The sequence below is a fragment of the Vidua macroura genome, chromosome 7 (genome assembly GCF_024509145.1).
Source record: "Vidua macroura isolate BioBank_ID:100142 chromosome 7, ASM2450914v1, whole genome shotgun sequence".
Classification (NCBI taxonomy): domain Eukaryota; kingdom Metazoa; phylum Chordata; class Aves; order Passeriformes; family Viduidae; genus Vidua; species Vidua macroura.
In genome coordinates, this window is record NC_071577.1 from 5134657 (window position 1) to 5150632 (window position 15976).

Genomic DNA, 15976 nt, shown 5'->3' on the forward strand with positions numbered 1-15976 from the left:
GACGAGGGGCAGCGGAGCTGGGAAGGGGCTGGAGCACCGGGAGCAGCTCAGGGAGCTGGGAAGGGGCTCAGCCTGGAGAAAAGGAGGCTCAGGGGGGACCTTGTGGCTCTGCACAGCTCCTGACAGGAGGGGACAGCCGGGGGGGTCGGGCTGTGCTCCAGGGAACAGGGATGGGACATGAGGAAAAGCCTTCGAGCTGCTTGAGCATGCATCGTCATTTGCCGCTAAAGTTCGGAAGTTCAGACACTCTGGCTTCTGCAGTAGACTTAGAGACTTGTGGGAACCCATTTCTCCTACTACCCTGAAGTTCAGAAGTTTAAACTGTCTGAGTCCTGTAACAAACTTGCGCAGCTTGATGTTCGTAGAGGCAAAAAGACCCATTTTTCCTCCCGACTGTCAAGCCGTTCTTTCAGACCTAGTCGTTCCTGAAGACATTAACAGTCTATTTTCCTTGTAATTACTGCAGACTCCCACCCGCGGAGTCGCACGTGAAGACACTTAGCACCCAATTTTCCTGCCACACCCTAACCGACCCAGCGCCGCTGGATCACGCCCTGAACTTCTCCCAGCCCGCCATTTCCCCGGCGCTCCCCTCACGGGCGGCCCCGCCCCGCTCCCGGCGCGCGGGAAACGCTGAGGGCGGCCCGCGCGCCTGCGCAGTGGCGGCGGGCGGGGGATTCGGAGCGGCGGCGGGAAGCGCTGAGGGAAGGAAGGGCTGAGGTGGGAGCTGATGAGGGAGCCGCTGTGAGGGAAGCGATGAGGGAGGCGCTGCGCGGACGCTCGGGCAACCAGCCGGCCCCAGGCAGCCCCCTCCGCCCCGCCGCCCTCTCCATGGCGCCGCCCGGGCCCCCCTGGTCCCACACCCGCGCCGCGCTGGGGCGGCTGGAGAGCGCACTGAGCTGCTCCCGCTGGTAATGGATGTCCTCCTTCCCCCTTCCCCGTTTTCCCCCACGGCTCCTGTCGTGTGTGTTAAAAGTGCCGCGTTTCTCCTTGCTCTGCCCACAGCGCCGGTGTCCTGCGGGAGCCCGTGTCCCTGGGGCAGTGCGAGCACGTCTTCTGCCTGTAAGTACCGGGGCTCGCCGCCGTGCTGTGGAGAAGGGGCAGGGAGGTGGGCACTGCTGGGGCCTTCTGGCCCTTCCGAGGAGCTGAGGGGGAGAGGAGAGCGGGAGCTGCTGTTCCGCTGTGGGTCCCATGCCGGAGTGCTGGTTTAGGCTTCAGGATGTTGGCCAGGTGTGAAGGGAACTGTCAGTGTGGTGGAGGGAATTGTCTGCTTGTAGTGGGGTAGAATTCCAAATCAACCTGCAGTTCGCATCATCCTCAACTCCTTCCTCTTTCTCCCCACATAAAGAAAAAAGCAGTTTGGGAAGGTGTTTCCTGTTTCCCAAGGGGGTTTTCCTCTGCCACCAGAGGGCTGGGCAGTGCTCGTTGTTGGTTTGGCCTTCTACCAAGACTTTGCTCCTTCAGTTCTGCCTCTGTGCCTGTTGCTGTTTTCACACGCATCCAAACACGTTGGCAGGCTTACCTGTGCTTAGAGTTGGTCAAATAATCTGAGTGCTTCAAAAAACTGACTTAAATTAGAAACATTCTGCCAGCAAGGCACTCCTGAGGTGTTGGTGGTGGTGGTCACATCACCTGTTGTGGGACAACTCACTGCATTGTTAATACAGGCAGAAGCTGAAATGTTTGTGCCCCAGAACTCTCTGGGTGAGCTGGGGGAACCTTTTGGCCACCCTGTGTGTCACTGCTCCTCATGGCATGTACATGCAAACACACGGAGTTAAAGGGTCTGCTGTGACTCTTAAAGAGTTTCTCTGCACAGCACAGGTGTAAGCAGTCTGATAAAATCCTACCTTTGTTAGGGTGAAGAAGAAAGATACTGTCTAACCTCTACTTGTAAACCAGCATAGATACTCAGCTTTATGTCCTGTTAATCTATAGTCAGTATGCCAGTAAAAGCTGGAGAAACCCTCCCTCATGGATGTGTATCCACTCCCTATTTCAGCTGCACTTTTCTAATAGGAGTTTACAGTGTCAAAGGCCTGAAAGGTAAAATAGAAGTAGAATATTTACTGTCTTTTTAAGGAGTAACTGATTATGAGATGCTTCCAGCATCTCTTCCCCCCGGTATGCATGTACTAAAATGTGCACAGGTGATTAATTTCTCTCCAGACACGTGTTCCTTCCCAGCTGTGGCTATTAATTGCTGTAGAAGATTCTTGAAGAGGGACCTTTTACAAGAGCACATAGGGACACGTCAGGGGGGATTGGCTTCACACTGAAAGAGAGCAGGTTTACACTGAATATTAGGAAGAAATTCTTCCCTGTGAGGGCGGTGATGCCCTGGCACAGGTTGCCCAGAGAAGCTGTGGCTGCCCCATCCCTGGCAGTGTCCAAGGCCCGGTTGGACAGGGCTTGGAGCAACCTGGGATAGTGGAAGGTGTCCTTGCTCATGGCAGGGGGTGGAATGAGATAGGCTTTAGGGTCCCTCCCAACCGGAATCATTCTGTGATTATGCTCTTTGAAGGAATTATTTAAATTATTTATTTCATTTATATAACTTGTCTACAGATTATTTTGTAAAATAACCCCCAGAAACTTGTAAAAAGTTTTTATAAACATGAGCATGTGGTTTAATAAATTTAATTGTTCAGCTGTTGGGCATCTAAGGCCTTGTGGTTTTATTTTGGATAACCCCTGTGTATTCTAAGTGATAGATTTAAATCACCCACTGTTAGTTATAGTTCTGTGGGGTTTCTAAAGAATTTTCCAAACATCAAGAGGACAATGCAGTTTGTATTGATGAGGCTGGAAAGAACAGCTAACAGGAATCTTAAGCACTCATTAGCAGCTATTTCTTGCTCCAGAAAAAGGAGTTTATTTGCTATTATCTGAGTTACTGTTGTGCCTAATCTTTTCTCTCATGTGTGCCTGACCTTTTAGCAGCAATTTAATCTGTCCTTTGATGACTGAGTCTTGGGCAGTGGCTAGTTTTTAAAATAAACCTAAGGAAATTCAGATTCATTTCTTTAAAGCAAATGATATTTGCAGCTACTATGAACTATTCTCAAAACTAAATTACATAAAATTACAATACATTACAATGTATTTGCCACACCTTTATAATCTCTCCAGTAAGTCCAGGTTGCTGCTGTTTCAGTTAGGACTCAGTTCTTTGCCTGCATATTGGCCATTGACGTTTAACTGTTGAAAGACAAATTTCCAGTACCTTTTTTGTTACCCTGGAGTCGAAAGGAGTTAAATTCTATTCTGTATGGAACTTATAAAGGAGCACTCTCAACTCTGACTTTAGTTTTGTAACATTTACGTGATGTTAGGTTTATGTTCTGTTAAGTTGAAGTTCTGTTACATTTAAGTTCAGCCGGGTTTAGAGTCTGTTAAGATTGATTTCTGTCACGTTTAAGTGTTGAGAGCTGATTCTGGTCCACTGCTGAGGACAGACATTTATTAACACACCTGGGGAGGACTGGAGGCGAATGGTTGGAGCTGGCTCCTGAAATATGGAGTGAAAAATCTGAAATTAATGAACTGCAGTACTCAGGTCGCACATAAAACAACCGGCTCTCCCTCACCATGGTTTTGTCATGGACAGGGCTATTTATGAAGATCAGTTTCTGCCGTTTTGTTGGGGTAGCTGTGCTAGGTTACCTGTAGTCATTACCAGTTGACTACAAAACCCCAACAGCTGCAAGTAATTAAGAGATGTTGTAGTATGAAAATAGTTCTGCATTTCCTTTACAGGGATGGGAAGCCTGAGGGCAGCTTCCTTAAGAGAAGGAGACCTGGTTAGCCCTTCCCCTTCCCTTTACTCCAAGGGATTTGTCAAGTGTCATTTAGGATATGCTGGAGCCAAGAGCTGTGCTTCAGTCTGCCAAACACAGAAGTGCCTCAGCCACAAGGGTCTCTGCCTGTTTAAAGCACAAAACATACCTAGCAGCAATTTTTCCATGAGTAGTGGTCAGGTAACTGAGACTGTTCAAATTGATTCAGTTTTGGCTGAGTGGAACTATAACCTCTATTTAATAGGATACACGGGAGATGAGATGTAAATGGCCCTTGAATGTTGCAGTTCAGATGACAAATCATAAGGTCTTCTCACTGGCCTAATCAAAAGAAAACAAGATTTTAGCCTGATTTGGGGAGAGTAGTATTATTGAGTACATCTGTTTCCCCACCTATCCCACCATGATCATCTGACATAAATGCTGTGAAAGAGAGCAGTGATGAAATACTCTGAGCACCTGGAGATCCTCATGGGATTTCATACAGAGAAATGTTCACACAGGTGAAATTTTTTCACAGCATCAAGCAAATTTTAACTAGGAAAAAGTGGAAATTGTAGTTTACTATGGGTTGCCTTTCTGGCACTTATTTAAAAATTGAAGGCTGCAGAATAGCAGATGGAAATTGTAGTTTTAACAGTGAAGCCTAATTGTTATTAGTCAAACAGCAGTGGAGCTTTTGAAAATTTGGGTCAGCTTGTGAGGCACTGTGTTTTTCATGAGTGTCCTGACAAGGCTTTGGAAGTGGGTTGCTTAATTTTATGTTCAGCTTGTCACTTGCCATGATAAATATGTCCTGTCTTGTGTTTGTGACTAACTCGTGTGGGCTTTCCTACGGCGGTTTGTCAGTGCTAAAATAAGGGATTCTCACTGGGCTGTGAAGTGGTTGATGGCACATGCAGTAGGTAATTTCCACTGGGTAATGGGCTTTCCCTTTGCCTTTCAGGTCCTGCGTGGGTGACTGTGTTGGCACTGAGTGCCCTGTGTGCCACATGCCAGCCTGGGTGCAGGACGCACAGATCAACCGGCAGCTGGATAACATGATCCAGCTCTGCAGCAAGCTGCGGCAGCTCCTGAGCACCAGCGCCTCAGGTGAGACTCACCCGGCTCCCTGGTGGCTGCAGAGTCCAGGCCACCCTGTTTCATCTCACAAAGCTTTACAGGGAATGAGCAGTGCAGCCCTGCTTAAAATTCTGAGAGGCTGTTCCAAATCATGTTTGGAAAATTTGATTTGAAGAGAACTGTCTGTATGGATTGCTCGTTCTTTGAATCTATTTTACTAAGAAATCCGCGTGAGCGGGTTAGTCCATAATTCATTAGAATCCGTTTTCCAAAATTAGATGAAAGTGGGAGAGATTGCTGAGTCACGTGGCACAAAGCAGGGGCACAGGTTGTCATATCTTATGGGAGCCCCAGCGTGTAAAGTTCTGCACTGTGTTAGGGGGGCCCTATTAAAGAATTAATGCTTGTCTTCTCCCTCTGGGTTTCTGTGCACTGAGTCGTGCCTGCTGTCCCAGTAATTTTCAGTTCAGGGTTTTTGCACATGGGAAAAATGATCTATGTTCTTTGCCTAAAAAGGGGAAAGAAGCAAGTCTTAACTCATTTTTTTTCTGATCCCTAACAATCAGCTAATCTGCTGCAGTGAAGTTTTGTCATTGCTGACTGTGCTAGGAGTTTGCAGAGAACGTACTCTGGGAATTAATCTCTATCAAATTTTAGGCTGTTTGTCAAAGTAGGAAAAACTGTAGTGAAATAAACACAGGTGATTGTGTGTTTCTTCTGCAAGCCCAGAGAGGAGCATTTATGTAATACCAAGTTTTAGAAAACATTCATTTAGTTGTCAGATACAGAATAGATAATTCTTCCTTCATTGTTGCTTCACAATATGTTTGTCTAAGTTAAAGATTCTTTTTCTATGTCTAATCCCATCAGCACCTTCATTCATTTATGGAATAGCTCTTTATTGACACCAAAATGGATTTTAAGTGATGAGGCTTGAAGTCAGTGTCCAAGTGTAAAGGAATACATTTTATATAGGTATAAAATCCTATGGTGATTAAATTTTCTGGAGCATAGAAAACAGATGATGGCTTAAATAGGATTTCAGGGAAACATTTTAAGTGATGAAGACTTTTAAAAGCACACTTGGAAGAGGATCATTCTGAGAGGAACTATTAGTGATGCTATAAATAAAGCATTTAAAATACAACATGGTAGCATTATTGATACTGTTTAGATGTTTTGGAGAACTCTTAGAGATGGATGAACTCTTAAAAGTTGGTCTGATGTTTAACTGTACTAAAAATTGGATAGCACATTTAATCCCATAGTTCTTATAAAATGAAGTCTGTGTGGTGTGGCTAGGCCACAGAACTAAACGAGGTTCTTTTTATCATTCCTTGTTCTGACTTAAAAACAGACACAAAATAGAGTTTACAAGAATGTCTTACATGAAATGATTTGGGAGATGCCTTTCTGTCACTTGTAATCTTTGCCGTATGCTAAGGATTAGCACAGTGGCCTTTTGGATGTGTGATACTGAGAAAATCCTCCTGAGCTGGTAGCAGTTCACTGTCAGGAATGGCTTGAATTCATAAGTAAATGAGCACACCTCTAAGAACAACCAGTTATATCTTGGAGGGGGAAAAAATATATGGTTGAAAATCACAGGATATTGTAGCTTTAGAGATTTTGAGAGCAAGCTCTTCAGGATGTTTTGTCCCTCATCTCTGGCAAATCCCTCACCTCCCATTGATGTCTGGATACATTAAGTTCTGCCTTGAACTTAATGTAACCAAAGAGAAATATGTTTGAGTTTGGAGAATCATGGGTTCTCTTCTCTAGTTAAGGACTTGCTTTCGTGTTCTTACAGCACTGTACTTCTGCCAACAATATTTTCTTCTCTTCTGTGTTAGAAAGTCAGAAATTGTACTTTATGTTCCAGTAAAGGAAATAGACCGAAAAAATCAATCTTTCAGTGCAGGAAAGGAAGAGAAGCAGTTGAAAAAAAAATATTTCCATATAGTTGTTTTATGTCCCTTTTGCATATTTGCTGTGTGTGCCTTGTTTTGAGGCAGTTGTGGCTTCTTTTAAATATTGTTGGAGATTCTTGTTGACATTGAAATTTTGAAGTGCATCCTCCTAGTAATTTTTTTGTCTCTGACAGAGCTAGTGCATGCAGTAAGTTGTGTGTGTTTCTTTTAAAAAAAAACATGGAACTGCTGTGACTGAAAAGGATAGGGTTAAGCTCACACTGAATATTTCAAATACAAAAATCCCTGTACCCTGAGGTTCCACAGTAGACATGAGAGGGATCTCACTTTGTATTCCATTGGGATAAAAATAGCTTCTGCCAAACAGCATGTGCATTGTAAGAGGCAGCAGCAGCACATAATTCAGGAAAGACTGCACAAAACAGCTAATACTTCCCTTTTAAATTAGAGGGAAACGTAGCAAATGACACTCCTGGGGTGACTGAAGATGAATTGACAAACAAACCTGAAACTGGCTGGAAAATGCAAATTATGGGTGGAAAATCTAAGCTATAGCTAGGAAATGCTGAGCCTCCAAATTAATTCACTTGTTAGAGGTTTTCTATGCTTAGTCTATGGCAAGATGAGGAGAGGTGCCTTTTTGGCTGCCCTGGGCTGTACCTTCCTAAAGGAAAAAGGAAGCTGGCTGGCAGGCACCACAGATAGGATGTCTGCACTCAAACTCTTTAGCTCTAATGTTGCAGTGTCAAAAGACATCTAGGGAACTGACACTGGTGGGATGATGGGCTCCATGGGCGGGTAATCCCTGAGGACTTGTGGAATCATGGGCATAGTGTATGTAAAACACTAGGTTTGTTGATTTAGAGTTTTCTGTGTAATGTTCTTTAAAAATAAGAGATTGCTGTAAATTTTCAGAACCATCACCAACCATTTATAGTTGATTTTACCTTATTCTTTGTAGCAATCTGCTTCACTCTTATAAATCAAACCGAAAGCCTTCCCCCCCTCTTCTCATGCAGAGCTACACCTTGCAAGAGTTGGTCAAAGCTTCCCAAGCTGGTGCTGGTGGACAGTCAGCCACATCAATCAGCCTTTACAGTATCATGACTTTATTTTACATTAACTGGATGTGGAACTCCTGGTGTAACAGATTACATTGCATTTCATTGCTGCTGTGACATTTTTCATAACATCTAAAGATTGAGTTTTGAATAGCTGGAATTTCTCCCTTTCCCCTTCGGTGTTGAATACTTAACTTGCAAAATAATCACTCTTTAGTGAAGGCACTAATGTTGCACAGATGGTACCAAAGCTCTTCCCTTTGATTTTTAATAAGGGACTAGTTTGTCAAAGAGATTTCTCAACTTCTGTTCTGAAACCCGTAATAGAGAATAATTTGAAAGGCACACAATGTGCATCATTATATTCCTTTGATGCAGATTAATGACAGCTAAACCACATTTTCTAATTGCTCCTTTTTTTTTCCCTTGCACTAGCCTGCTATTGCACTACAGCAGAACTTGGAGATGGAGCTCTAGTTGCAAGGCACTGACTATCTCCTGGTATTTTTGTGTACTCTCAACCCTTTCAACACTTAAGAAATTCAACTCTATTAAATGTCAGCGTTGGGAAACCTGGGCTTATTATGTGCAAATAACTCTAATTTAGAAATAATTCAGTTACTACATTGTGTAGACTGTTACGTTTAATAGGTAATAGAGACTGAATTTACTGCATTTATTATAGGCTGATTCTAATACTGTTATTGTGGATGCTCTTTATGCTATTGCAGATGCTTAAAATCTAGGATTAGTAAGGAATGCTCTACTGATTTACCTTGTCTAAATGCCTCTCTGAAAGTTTTTGTGAGGACACTTATGTATTAAAAAGACAAATCAAAATCATGATAGTAATTTTTTTCAATCCTGTTGAGATCCAAGCTCTGGCTTCAGACTCAGAGACAGCAGAGAATTCATTGGGATTGATTTTATTGTGAGCAATTTACTCTGAAGGTATTTTAACTGAATGAACTTAGCCACCAGATAATACCCTCTTTATATAAATTAACATTTACTTATTAAATCATAAGAACTTCCTTTCAGCTTCTTGGCTCTGGATCTCCCCTCTTTATTTCTCCCTCTTGCAGCTCTCGGTCCATCAAAAGATTTGATTTTCAGGGAAGGTAGATTGGCCATTTATCCAAGTTGGTTGGGCTCCTTACCTTGTACACTTTGGAAATCCAGGGGGGGTAGCAGAGTCTAAGAAAAACCAGAAAATGCAGTTTCCTCCCCTGGGTGTGCAGGGCTGGCCTCTGGATGGGGTGAGTATTTTGTCAGGATATGGGCATCATTTAATCATGTCCCATGAGTGCCTCCCTGTTCTAGAACACGCAGCATACCCTGTTACACCTCAAGTCATTGCAGGTGAGGAAAAGCACTCCTGGGCAAGTATTTATTTGGCATGTTGTATTTTCAGCAGGTTTTTAATAACCTGACTAGTAAATCCCTGCTGCGCAACCAGGAATGAACAGATCAGTTCAGGAAGCCTTGTGGTGGATTTTTCACAGACTTTCCTGCTGCCAGAAGTGGTACATCCAGTGTAAATGCTTCATTGTGTTCTGCTGCTTTAGATCATACTTCTGAAGGACAGTGCCTTTGATTGAATTTGTCACTTGGACTTTAAAGTCTTGCTGTGCTATACACATCAAAAAGAATTCTGGCCATCGTAGAATTGTTGCACAAATTACTTCTGCAAGCTGATTTTATTCTTTCTCTTTACTCGGGGATGACGGATAGTTTTAGCAAGGCAAATATTTTACAAGGAGAGCTGCTAGTTTGTGTAAACACTGAAGGCAAGATGAGTAAATAGTAACTTGAGTTTTATATTTTGCATCTGTTTGCAATCAAGCTCTTCCTTTTTTTAGATGTTATTGTCAGAATGAGATTGGATATGCTCTCAAGGCTAGCTAGTTCTGAGATTTCAGTCTCAATTTCAGTGCTTTTTTTCTTGTTTGCACCAAGCCCAGCCTTAGAGGAAAACCAAATAGCTGCAGTTCTGTACTTGATGATTATCTTTAGATGCCTAAATGATTGATTAACTAGCCTCAAGCTGTATTCTTAATGACACTTTTGGTCTGATGGCTTACATATTCCTCTAGCTAAATCTAATAAGTAACAGGATTTAATTTGAGGGGTAAGTAGGGTAATTGAAATCAAGATTAAGGAAACTTAACTTTACAATATTGCTTTAAAAGACAACTGTGAATGTCTGTTTTAGTGTTGAATTATTAGCTACACGGTTCTCTTTTAAGTGGAGTTTCAAATCCACGTTTTTGTGACTAAGGGATTGGAGCCAGTGTGTTCACTGCTATGAGTTTATCCCAGCTTGCTGTGAAAAACTGGCTGTAGTTACTAACACCAAAAATAGAAGAGGAAGTATGGAGATAATAAATTAGCCACAGAAACTTAATGCACTGAAGTGAAAGTGATAGATTGTTGCAGTGAGTGTCTGTCACTTTTAATAATTGAGACTTTGTATTGTTTATTTCAAGAATGCTTAAAACCCTCCACTCCCTTCTAATCCTGGTCTTAGTGCTGCTTCAGAAAAAAAAAAACAACAAAATTCATGTTGGTTTAGTGTTTGATTGCTATAAATCACCAAGACTTTTGTTGGTGGTAGTCCCTGAAGTCTGAGGCAACAGGAGGAATGAGTTGTGCATATACTTTGGAGGACTTGTCCAAATAACCTAAAATAACACCAGTTCAGAATGAAGGAATTGGTAAAAAATCTGCTGTGGTTCTTTTGTGTCAAAAAAACCTGTCAAATGAAATTGGTGTTTAACTTTGAGGTCACTTTATACTTCTTAATTTATTCTTAAGCCATTGAAGATAGTATTTATGTCCTCAGTCCTCGTTCTCAACTGTTATTTCATGTGCTGGGAGTACAGGATATTCCTTCATCATCCTGGTCATTGATTTGTAATGTGCTGTATGATGTGAGTTATAAAATTGCTCCACTGCATGTGTTTGAGATCATCAAAGCGCTTGGCTTCCTTGAAATTATTTACTACCCAGGGGTAAAGGATCAAATGACAGGACACAATTGCTTACAGATTTTCTATATATATTCCTCTGGTTCATCTGCTATATCTGTGGAATCAGTCAAAATTTCTCAGGAATGTTTGACATTTTTATAAGGATATTGTTTTTGCTTGCTTACAGCTATTTTTCCTTTTCAGCTTTGGATGAACTGTAATATCTCTTTAGAAAATAGTTTCTGTGCTCTTTTGGGTATGCACATGCCTCTTCATTAAACCTATTTCCAAGGAAAACTTGGTGAGAAAACCAACTCCTGTCCTTTTCTGACCTGGTCAGAACTTTGCTGTGCTGTGAACCCAGACTGCTGAAGGGATTTCTTTGCCAGGATGCTCACTTGCCTGATGGACAGCTGTCGCTGCACTGGGGTCTCTGAGCTCCTGGTCTTGCCAGGGCTTTTAAAGCCACTGCATGTGTCTTCTCAGAAGAAATGAAGGCACTCATAGATTGTATTTAGTAACACTTCATCAATTCTTGCAGTTGCTGTTATGATCTTTTTTTTTTGCTTTGTGAGGTTCTGAAGAGTACTCCATAATTATTTTTACCCTTTCCTCATGCACTTAGATTCAGCAGAGGATACATCCACACCAATTGACTCAGAGTTGGAAAAAAAGAGCAAGAAGGAACAGATAAAAATGTGGTTCAGCCCAAGAAGCAGGAAGATTCGATGTGTCGTGAACAGGAGTCAGGCTGGGACTAAAAGCAATGACGTTGGTCAAGACACATCTTCAGTTTATGATTTCTTTCCTTCCCCTCTTCACGAAAAGCCCTCCAAGCCAACAAAAAGACCAACTCAAAGACAGATTAAGAAGATGAAGAAGAAACATCTAGCAGACATTAACAAAGAGTGGAGCTTAGAGAAACCTGAGCAGAAAAGAGCCAAGGAGAAGACTCTCAAGGAAAAGTGTGTGACCATCTGCAGTCAACCAGTAGTGCTGTGCACGCAGGAACCAGAGAGTCCTGAAGAAAGACCTCAGCAGGAGTCTGTAAAGGAAGCTGACTCCAGCAATAATACAGAAGATGTGGAAGTTCTACCACAGGTGGAATCCCCAGAGAAGAAAGATAACAGTGAGGTTGTGTGCGCTGCACGAGATAGCAAGGGAAAAAATAGTGCTGCAGAGGCATTGTTGTCAATAGCAAATGAAGTTACGCCTTTGAAACGTGGAAGGGAGCAATCCAGACTTCAGGGTACTCCTCAGTCTAAAAGAGCAAGGAGAAGTGAGAAGGGCATTCCTGGGAAGTCAGGCAGGCCGGCTGATGGCTTAGAGGAGTCACTGCAGGGCTCCCCCATCTCCCCAGCCACTAACCAGACACCAGTCCAGATTTCTTCCTCTGCATCCAAACTCACTGACACTGGAATGAAGACAAGAAGATCTGCAGCCCTTCAAGCGATTAACAGTCCTTCACTTTCAGAATCTCCCTCTACCCCATCCACTTCTAAGACTTGCAGTCAACACTACTCAGCAACACCACTCAGTCCTTCTGTGTTGAAATCCCCTGGTGTCAACACAATTGCCAGAAGAAATTACAAGGGAGAGACTTTGCTTCATGTTGCTTCCATCAAGGTAGGACCATCATCTTCTAATTCAGCTTTCAGCAGAGGTTTAAAAAGACAATGTTGTTTTAAAAATATTCTGGAAACCAGTTACTTCAGGACATCCTATTTCAGGGAGGGAAATCTCATTTTGTGATCTTTTTCTTCTAGGTTTATTTGGAAGTTTCCAACCTGATTCTCAGATTTCATAAAGAAATTACTTGGAATGATCAGAGATGATTGTACTTGGAAACTCAAAGCATTACAGTGTCAGTTACACCTGTGAGTTCTAGGAAGTGATAAGCATTTAAATGTTTTGGCCTTGTGTGCCAGAAAGCCGTCTCTAATTTGTCACAAGGAGTTTAGGAAATATCTCAGATCTTACTGAGTGACTGTGATCAGTTCAGTCTGAGCTGGTAACTCAGCCAGGACAAGATCTGAGTTATGGACATAAAGATAACTCTGTGAAACATTAGTTAACTGTTATATAAGTGTTGAGATCCACCACCTGATGCAAGTGTTGACTCAAGGGGAATGAAGTGCTGCATCCTGTGATTCCCATGCTGAGCCCTATGCTCTGGAGGGAAGGGACAGAATTGGGGTGTCCTCAGTTTTATGTAAGATCAGTATTATTCTTGGAATGACAGCTATCACTCATAATATCTTAACCAGTTCCTGGTGTGGTAGAACTTCATGGCTTTGCTCTTTGCAGGGGCTGTCCTTGCCCATTACTTTGTAAGAGCTGGTAAGAGATGTCCCACTCATGAGTTGCACTCACGGCAGCCCCCTTCCGAGAGGTCATTTAAAAGAGTTTGTAGTCTGGCAATCTAAATGTACTTTGTGCTAAATCATAAAATACAAATGCCATGTGGTTAATAAACTGCATATACTAGAAGAATTGATTCCTCTATAAGCACCTGACATTTATACAGCACTTCTGTCTGGTGAGACAGAGGCTGTTCTTGATAAATAACTCTGTCCTCTTTCAAAGGCATTCTAATAAGCCACTCCTGCTGCACGAGACCTTTTTAAATGGAAGTGTCAGCTGAGCTGAGTCGAGTTCAAATCTTGTATTTGATGTCATTAATATGGAATTAGGGGGGAGAAAATGAAACACTGTCCTCACAGGACTCAAGAGCTTTGAAGGAGAGATCTCCTGTCACCTCTTGTCATAAGTTCTGCATATTCCTCTTTATTAAAACACTGTTTACAAATTACCCTTCTGTGATTTTCTGGGAATTTGTAATGAATGCAGTCATGACTGACTGGTTCTGAAAAAAATGGATTTGCCCTGACAAGTTTTCACACAGGTATGGTTTCCAGCAATATGCCTGATGCTTCTTTGGAACACAGGTATTTAATCTAAGAAAACAGCATCCCTGCAGCTTGTTGAGACTTGGAGTACTGGCATATTGGTGATATGCCAGTAAGGTTTCATTGCAAAGCATTTTGATGATAAATGAAAAATTAAGCAGTTCATGCCATAGACAAAAAGGATAAACATGTTTTGATTATTGAAGTTTAGTGGTGTTGCTGGCACTCCTTGCTGGCATTGGTACAGCCAAAAAAAAGCTGACTTCCAGCTGGAGTGTGGGCAGTGGGATGGGCTTTTTCAGTCCTGTGTGTGAGTTCCTTTTGGTGTTGTCTTTTGATGTTTATAATTATTGAGCTAAAGTGGGAAATGGCTTCTGTTCCTCATTAGTTCTGCTGTGGTTTTTATCCAGCAGCTCCATATTCATTGAGGTGCTCATTAGCAAAGGCTTGTGTAGTTAGGTACGGCTTCAGGGTGATCCCAAAGTTTGCTTTGAAAAGGAACTAAAATAACACGAGGGAAGTGATCCCTTGGTTATTGTCTTTTAACTTGCAGGAACCCTGTATGAACTGATAAAAGTATTTTGTCAAACTGGTCTTGAAAATAGCAGGCTTTATCCTCTTTGTGTATTTTCAGTGTGGGGTTTAGATTTGTTGGTTTGGATTTTGTTGCTGGTAGGTTTTTTTCCTTTAAATTAGTTATGATTTTTTTTTTTTTTTCTGAAAGAAGCATTTCTCTTCTGGTTTTGTTTTATGGGTAATTTTTTTCTTGTTGTTTACACAGCCAATAATGTTCTTCCATGTGTGTAAAGGGAAACTGACTTGTAGCTGCCACCCTCTCCTAAAATGAAGTCTAATTCTCTGGAACTTCATTAATTATAAAAACAAATCTGTATTATTTTCATTAGCAGTTAGAGTCTAATACCCAGAATTTAATTAAAGTTAATTGAATTATCCCTTTTTTCTTATTTAAAAAAGATCATAAACAATGTTAGCAGGCATGAAAAGTATGAGTGTTGTGCTGTTTATAATGATTCTGAAGGATTGTCCCCATTTACTACTACTAGTAGTAGCTATTATTGCACTGAAATCAAAATGGTTCTGAAGAAAGGTTCTAATGTGGATGAACTTAATGTTGAGTTAAACTAATAAATGAAAATAAATGTGACTCTTCCTGTAGCAACCAGCCGTCACATTTATCTTCACAGTCATTAAAAGGGAAAATCCCAATTAGTTAACATGCAAAATGTGACCTGTTCAACTCTGAATATTCTAAACTAATGGGAAGTTGTCCCATCACAGCCCTTCCACGTGGGAATTCTTTTACAGTAGGAGAACAAGTTGTTCCCAGGACCAGCTTTTCCATGACAATTAAATCACAGCACAGCGCCACTTAACGAGTTAGTGCAGAGTCCTAAACGTGCTGTGGAGAGAGGAACCCCCCAGTTCCTTGGCACTGCATTTCAGGTCTGGGTGGTGCCTGTGCTTCTCCTGCTTTGCTGAGGGAAGGGATGGGGCAAATTATGCCACTATGGATTCCAGGGAGAGGGACAGTGAACTGCAACACAAGAGGGTAACAGGGGACCTTGGCAGCAGCCACACTGTTACAAGGAGTGGATGGGAAATAGCTGGGAGAAGGCTTGTGATCCTTCAAGTTAGAAGGAAATAAGGAGTTGTCCCTCCTCTGAGGAAAGAAGAATTTGCCTCTGTGCAGAGCATCTACTGAGTTTGAAGAGAGAGGTGGTGTATTTGGTCAGTTTTGGTTACCTCCTCTTCCAGGGACCCTTTAGTTTTGCCAGCTCATGACAGCTTTCCCTCCTTGCCACTCTCAGGAGGGCTCACAGAACGGCTTCACCCATGGCTAGCCTGCTGTGCTGGACTCTTCATGGTCATTACAATTAACACAGTAAAATAACTGTGAGATAATTCCTTCTGGGCCTGTGAGAGTGCTCCTTTTATTGCTTTGTTACCAGTTGGCAACACATCAGGAAGGAGAGCAGAGAAGATGTTGTGGTTTTGTGAGCATCTGATGGCAAACATCAGGATGGCTTTTCAGTCTTGTTTTCAGGTGTCAGCTTTTGGTACTGAATCCGTGTGTGTTGTGGTTGAGAGATGGGTCACAGAAGAACATCTCCCCTCCTGGAGAGAGGAGGTCAAGGCAAATATGAAATAGTGCAGTGGTTTTACATGCAGGACTTGAGAATATGGAAACTGGCCCTGAGTCAAAGCAATTCATCTTCCCAA

The 15976-nt window shown here is 42.3% G+C and overlaps 1 protein-coding gene across 4 annotated transcripts in view; it reads left to right on the forward strand.

Annotated features, from left to right (window-relative positions):
• Positions 1-707: 707 nt before the first annotated feature.
• The window catches only part of BARD1 (BRCA1 associated RING domain 1), a 52921-nt gene continuing 37652 nt past the window's right edge, over positions 708-15976 (forward strand). For all 4 annotated transcript variants that reach the window (XM_053983121.1, XM_053983122.1, XM_053983123.1 and 1 more), the window contains exons 1-4: positions 708-911; positions 1006-1062; positions 4747-4892; positions 11452-12452. In XM_053983121.1, the coding sequence (XP_053839096.1) occupies positions 757-911; positions 1006-1062; positions 4747-4892; positions 11452-12452 (1359 nt within the window). In that variant the 5' untranslated portion in view covers positions 708-756. The remainder of the gene's footprint in view (positions 912-1005; positions 1063-4746; positions 4893-11451; positions 12453-15976) is intronic.